General features: G+C 51.0%; 1 protein-coding gene across 2 annotated transcripts; it reads left to right on the top strand.

Annotated features, from left to right (window-relative positions):
• The first annotated feature begins 415 nt into the window (after positions 1-415).
• On the top strand, positions 416-5,155 carry LOC148886928 (lysosomal proton-coupled steroid conjugate and bile acid symporter SLC46A3). 2 transcript variants are annotated; one of them, XM_089017697.1, is made up of 7 exons: positions 416-469; positions 1,210-1,408; positions 1,498-2,118; positions 2,229-2,359; positions 2,834-2,917; positions 2,987-3,143; positions 4,507-5,155. In XM_089017697.1, the coding sequence occupies exons 2-7, from the start codon at positions 1,214-1,216 to the stop codon at positions 4,594-4,596; spliced, it is 1,278 nt and encodes a 425-aa protein (XP_088873823.1). In that variant the 5' UTR covers positions 416-469; positions 1,210-1,213; the 3' UTR covers positions 4,597-5,155. The 2 variants fall into 2 exon arrangements, with proteins under 2 accessions (XP_088873823.1, XP_088873822.1); XM_089017696.1 differs by having other exon boundaries at positions 453-469; positions 1,498-2,359.
• Positions 5,156-6,613: the final 1,458 nt, after the last annotated feature.

Raw genomic sequence — 6,613 nt, 5'->3', positions numbered from 1 at the left:
AATAATAATAATAATAATACATTGTATTCATAAGCGCCTTTCAAACCCCTCAAGAACTAGTCACGAGTTTATGCAATCTTTGACTGTCCAATCGGACGAAGGCATGGGCGGGGATTGGGCCTGATTGGGGGACGCAGCAGTCTACTCGAGCCAATGGCGGCGGACTTTTGGAACACACAACTTCTCGAAAAATGTAATTCAAAACAAAACTCTGATTTATTAACTCAGTACATCATTTCAAAAGAATACACACGAGTCGCGTAAACGTTCTCGTCCGATTTTTAAATGGCAGACAATAGCCAATGACAGCGTTGTTATGAAGACGAAGTTGTCCAATCGAATAAGAGGTGGGCGGGCCAGACCTTTATCGCTTGACTACAGCCACCGACCGATATCGATCAGACTCCTGAGCGGCTTCCTGAACCTGGTCAGACCTGAGGCGAGATGAACATAAATACGTCTTGAACGGGTAAGAAAGACCCTCCGCGTCCCGACAGATGATTTTCAAATTGTTTGCGTGTCTCTCGAAACGGACGTGGTCCACTTTGCGCACGCACGCAACCTTGTGCGTGTCACGGGACGTTAGTAGGTCCATATGCAAGTTGTAAACATCGATGAGAAGGTTTCTTCAGCCGTCATCTGTACAAATTTGAAGGTTTCGGACGTTTCGCCTCCTATCCAAGAGGCTTCGTCAGCGAACTAAAGTCTGACTGGTCGTGTCGGCCCTATTTATATATCCCTAATGTCCAGACATGGTGGCGCCGGACACAGCTATGATAGGTCCCTACTCTCAGGTTGTAAACAATAACGCGATACTTGAATGGCAGCGTTTGGATTGGAACCCCCCTCCATTGGGTCACGACCTCCATGTTTTAAATTTTAATTCAACGCCTGGCACCGCTACCCGCTAGCTGCCCGACAACGCGTAGGACAATTTTGGCCAGCCAACCAGCATCTCACTCTCGCACGGCAATCGACTCTCTTCAACATTTTGAATGGATTTCGACTTACGACCATTTTGACTTACGACCGTTTGGTCGGAACGGAAGTCCGATGTTAACTGGCCAGCTAGGTAGCTATCTGGCTGGCTGTCTATTAGTTATATAGCTAGTTGTCTAGCTGGCGATCTATTAGCTTTCTATTAGCTATGGATTTGCTATCTATTAGCTTCTCCCTCGGCGACAATTTTTGGCGTTTGTTTGTGTTCAGCTAGATGAAGGGCCTTTTCCTGGTGGAGCCGGTGGTGGCCGCATACGCCTTCTCGGCGTACCTGACGTACCCGTTAGTGCCGCAGTACGTGTACCGGCGGCTATGGCAGGAGCTAACCAATAGCAGCTACCCCGCCGCGGACGACGCGTCCGCGTGCGGCAACGCCAGCGGCGCCGACAACCGGACCGCCGACTTCCAGGCGAGTCGTCGGCGCTGGCATCGGCTGCGGGAAGCGTTAGCAAAGCGGCGCTAGCTAGCAACGACGTCATTTTTTGGGTACGTCTCCAGGAAGTGCAGCGGCAGGCGTCGCTGTTCTCGCTGTACTCTCAGATCCTGTCGGCGGCGCCGTCCTTGCTAGTCACGCTACTGCTGGTGGCGTACAGCGACCGGGGGGGCCGCAAGGCGGCCATCGTCCTGCCGGTGGCCGGCACGCTACTCTACACGCTAGCGCTGCTGCTAGTCACCTCGCAGCGGCTCAACGTTTACCTGCTGGTGGCCGCCTCCTTCCTGTCGGCCCTTTTCGGCGGTCTTGGCGCCTTCCTGGGCGGCTGCTTCGCCTACGTGGCCGACGTGAGCGGCGGCGGCGGCGGCGGCGGGATGACGCTACGCATGGCCGGCCTGGACATGAGCATCGGGTTGCTATCGGGCGCCGCCGCGCTGTCCTCGGGCTACTTCCTGCGGGCGGCGGGCTTCAACGGGCCCTTCCTGACTTCGGCCGCCTGTCAGATCCTGGTCTTGCTCTACGCCATCTTTGTTTTGGAGGAGACGGTCAGGCGACCGGTCGCCGACGGCGCCCAGTCGGGGGCGCGGCAGGCGCTGCGGTCCATCTACCGGATGTTTGCGGCGTCGGAGCGGCGGGCGGCGCTGGTCCTGCTGCTGTTGATCTTCGCCAGCTTCTCCTTCGCCTCGGTGGGCAGCTTCTCGTCGGTGCTCCTCTACGAGCTGAAGGCGCCGCTGTGCTGGACGGAGATTCTCATCGGCTACGGCGCGGCGCTCTCCTCCGCCGTTTTTCTCTTTAGCTTCGCCGGCGTGGCCGCTTTGACGTATTGCCGCGTCCCGCCGCTGACGGTGGTGCTGATTGGCGTCTTGTCCATGGCCGCCGGCGCCGTCGCCGTGGCCTTCTCCGAAAGCACGCTCATGATGTTTTTAGGTGAGACGCCGGCAACGGAGCGCCCGTCGTTAGCCGTCGTTAGCCGTCGTAAGCTGACTGCAACATGTTGTGTTTTTGTGGTCCTTAGCCAGGATCCCCAAGCTGCATGCCATCGTTAGCCGTCGTTAGCCGTCATTAGCCGTCGTTAGCTAACTGCAACATGTCTCTGTGTTTTCACGGTCGTTAGCCAGGATCCCCAAGCTGCATGCCATCGTTAGCCGTCGTTAGCCGTCATTAGCCATCGTTAGCTAACTGCAACATGTCTCTGTGTTTTCACGGTCGTTAGCCAGGATCCCCAAGCTGCATGCCATCGTTAGCCGTCGTTAGCCGTCATTAGCCGTCGTTAGCTAACTGCAACATGTCTCTGTGTTTTCACGGTCGTTAGCCAGGATCCCCAAGCTGCATGCCATCGTTAGCCGTCATTAGCCATCGTTAGCTAACCGCAACATGTCTCTGTGTTTTCACGGTCGTTAGCCAGGATCCCCATGCTGCTGTCCATCATGCCCTTCTCGGTGCTGCGGTCCACCATGTCCCAAATCATCTCCGAGTCGGAGCGAGGTGGGTAGCCGTCGCGCTAGCTAACCTGGAAGCTTTTGAACCCTTTTTTTGTTTTTCCCTCTGACGCAGGCGCCTTGTTTGCTTTGCTGTCCTTCGCCGAAGTGCTGACCTCCAACCTGTCGGGGGCGCTCTTCAGTACTTTGTACGCCGCCACCGTGTCTTGGTACCCCGGTTTTGTCTTCCTGATGGGCGCCGGCCTGTGCGCCATCCCAGTCGCCCTTTTGGGGTGAGTCACTCAGCCTCCGTTACACAATTTATTCACGGATTAAAAATATGATGTCGTTTGGGTGCCAATGAAGAGCTGGCCAGACCTCCGGCAACGTTTTTCCCCTCCCGCAAGGGGGCGGCGTTTCCCCTTTTGTCCATGTGAGCGGTTTGTTCCAGTTTCAGCTGTATTTAACGGGCTATATTGTAAGGGGTTAGCCAGATGGCTGAATAGAAAGAAAGCTAACTAGCTAACTAGCTCACAAGCTCGATAGATGAGCGTGGAATTTCAAAAGTTTGATTTGCTTTCAAGGGCCGAATAAAATGATGCGGTGGGCCAGATTTGGCCCCCGGGCCTTGACTTTGACACCTGTGCGCAATATCATCCAATATGTATTGTATTTTGTACATCTGCCCCCATTTCAAGCTCAGATAACTCCTGACCCATGTCACTTAGGAATTAACTCTTTTTGTCTGGTGAAAGAAGAGAGTGTAAGGTTTTGAATGTTGTTTTGAATGTTGATGTAGTCCTCAAAGTCGGTCTTCTGCGGGTCCTGGAATTGGAGTGACACTGACAAAAACCCTGGCACTGGAGTGGACACTTTTTGACACATGGTCTGGCAGTCAAGGAGTTAAAAAAAAAACACTTGAAAAAATGTTTAGGTGCATCTTTTTCGATGCCGAGTGCACTCAGAAGGAGTCCTCAAGTTGTACTTGTAATGGCAGCGCTCCATCCCATCTGAAGTGGCGTCTTCAAGTCTCTGAAGCATTTCAGGCCGACTCAACAAAAGTTCACGCCGGGCCTAAAATTGGAACTGGAAACCCGATTTTTGAAACCGGACTCTCACTTTGACCCCCCCCCCTCCCCCCGTTTGAAAAGTTGACCTTGACCTCCAACACCAAAATGTAATTCCACACCTTCTGGCCTTGCTAATTACCAATTACTATTAGCTATGTAGCTGGCGCGCTAGCTATCTAGCGGGCTGTCTATTAGATATCTGGCTGGCTAGTAAGCTAGCTATTGGCTATCTATTAGCTGGCTAGTTAGCTTTCTATGAGTGGGTTGAGTGAACGCTGGCGCGTGTGGCTGCCGCTGCTCACCCACAGTAAAACTGATCCTCTGACTGTAAAGTGACCTTGAAAGGCGCTCAGAAGTGAAATTTATTATTATTATTATTATCATCATCTATTGGCTATATATTAGCTGGCTAGCTATCTAGCTAGCTATTTGGCTAGCTGGCTAGCTATGTAGCTAATAGCTATCTAGCTAGCTTTCAATCTATTTGAATTACTTCCGGGTTGAGTGAACGAACTGGTGCGTGCGGCTGCCGCCGCTCATCCACGGAAAAACTCCTTGACCTCTGACCTTTGTTTGATCTTTCCAGTGCGGTGTGTATGCTGGGATTGGACGTCCCCAACAAGGACGAGAGCCCTCGAGCGGACGGCGACGCCCCCCAAGACCACGACGACCGTGACCACGGCGATCGCGAGCGTCTCCTCCAATGAACGAACGAACGAACGAACTTCGTCGTCGTCATGGAAACGCCCGAGCGGATTCGCGACTTCCGAAGCAGGTGGTCATCTTCTTTCAAGCGCTACTTTTAGCACGCTACGCTAAAGGCGCTATCGACTTGAGGGAACCAACTGCTGAAAATTGGTTTTAGTAACAAAAAAAAATCAAGAACATGATTTGTATTTTAGCTTTCACAGTCACGTGCACGTCGGTGACGTCATCATCGTCTTTCAATACCAAGTCTTCCGCGCTGGTTGTGTGGCAGTTGTGTTTGCCACCGCCAGGGGGCTCTCTCGCCACACCGCAAGAGTAGACGTGGGCCACAAAGGGTTTTTTTTCCCCTTTTCATGTCTGTCATGTCATGCAATATTTGATGGCTTTTCGACCATAATCCGTTCCAGAAACCTGTTGGAAAACAAATGTGGTGCAAAACCGAAACATTTCCCATCATAACGTAATCTATGTCTGCTTTTTTTTAATATATTGATTGAACAATACAAACGAGGAAGTGACATATCAAATGTATTATTATTATTGTTATTGTTACTATTATTATTTTTAATTTAATTAGTGACATTCAGTGTATTAGCTAACTAGCTATCTAGCTAGCTATGTTTTAGTTACATAGCCATCTAAGTGGCTAGCTATCTAGCTAGCTATCTGTTGGCTATCTATTAGCTATCTACTAGCTGGCTAGCTAGATTTCTCTGTGTATTTAATAGTGACAATCAGTGTATTAGCTAACGATCTAGCTAGCTAGCTATTAGCTATATAACTATCTGGGTTGCTAGCTATCTAGCTAGTTATCTGTGAATGTGTGTGTGTGTGTGCGCGTGCTCTTGTTTATTAGTGGTTATGGGGACACAAACCTGTTTACAGTCGCGTTCTGGGGACCATTTGACATATGGGGACCAAATAATAATAATAATTATAATTACAATCATACATTTTATTTCCAAGCACCAAATATGTCTGTGTGTGTGAGTCATGAAAGCACTCAAGTCCCATGCGGCTTTTGAATGGTCAGGCGTGACTTTCCCACGGAGGCAGGAAGCAGGTGAGGCGGGCGAGGGTAGGGGGGGGGGGGGCGAAGGGGTGTGTTCCGGCACGGCCGCACACCCGCACACAAACGGCGAGGAAGCACCCGTGTCAGCAAAGTCACGAGGTGGCCGTCAAATGGTCTTTTCCGGGAAGTTCTCCGGTGGGCCCGCTTCCTGTTTATTCCACCTTTGAAGCCGCTACCTCCGCCGCCATTTTGGGTCCAAATTGGCTCTTGACGCGAAGGACGTAAAGACTCAAATGTGGGCCAATCGAATGCGACGCTCGCGTTCGTCTTTCAGGACATTCCAACAACAACAAAAACAAAACTGGTCCCAATTTTCAAAATGGCCTCCTTCCAATGCCACTTACACGACCCACTATAATTATAATTATTATTATTATTATTGGTTCTAAAGAACCGCGTGTGCGTTTGCGTTGAATTGAGGACAAAACGGGAAGCCCGCCGTCGTCGTTCTCTCGCCCACTTTGACGTAAGAACCCCGAACGGATTCTTGACCCGGAAGCCCCCCAGCGGAATTCCTTTTTGCGTCTTCCTGTTTTGCAGCCTGCGATAAGACTCGAGGAGACTTGAGAAGTGCAGCCTTCAGTCCCACTTGGGCGCTTCAACCAAATCCAGAAAGCAGGACCCCCCCTCCGCCTCCCCCCCCCCCCCTTAAAGTCTCCGTCACTTTTGGTTTGCCACCAAATTTTTAGCCTCATTTTCCAGGCGGCCTTCAGAACACGTGTGGAAACGCTCCTTTCACTGATTAGAGGCCTTCACCCCCCCCCCCCCCAAATAAAATAAAATAAAATAAAACCCCATTTTAGATTGCATTAATGGACCTTGATTCATCTGGCGGTGGAGAAATGGACATTTCGCAGCAGCAAAGTGATGAAAGGAAAGGAAGAAGTAGAAAAACAAAATACAAGAGCTGCTG

Source organism: Hippocampus bargibanti, linkage group LG16, assembly GCF_051943395.1.
Source record: "Hippocampus bargibanti isolate YZ-2025 linkage group LG16, ASM5194339v1, whole genome shotgun sequence".
NCBI lineage: Eukaryota > Metazoa > Chordata > Actinopteri > Syngnathiformes > Syngnathidae > Hippocampus > Hippocampus bargibanti.
The sequence above is the reverse complement of the archived record's forward strand: the minus strand, read 5'-3'. Positions and strand labels throughout refer to the sequence as shown.

What these genes read in the sequence shown, in the direction of transcription:
- LOC148886928 (XM_089017696.1), top strand. Translation starts at nt 1,214, where the DNA reads ATGAAGGGCCTTTTCCTGGTGGAGCCGGTGGTGGCCGCATACGCCTTC. An exon ending in CACGCTCATGATGTTTTTAG is followed by an intron (nt 2,360 to 2,833) that starts GTGAGACGCCGG and finishes CACGGTCGTTAG; the next exon opens with CCAGGATCCCCATGCTGCTG. An exon ending in ATCCCAGTCGCCCTTTTGGG is followed by an intron (nt 3,144 to 4,506) that starts GTGAGTCACTCA and finishes TGATCTTTCCAG; the next exon opens with TGCGGTGTGTATGCTGGGAT.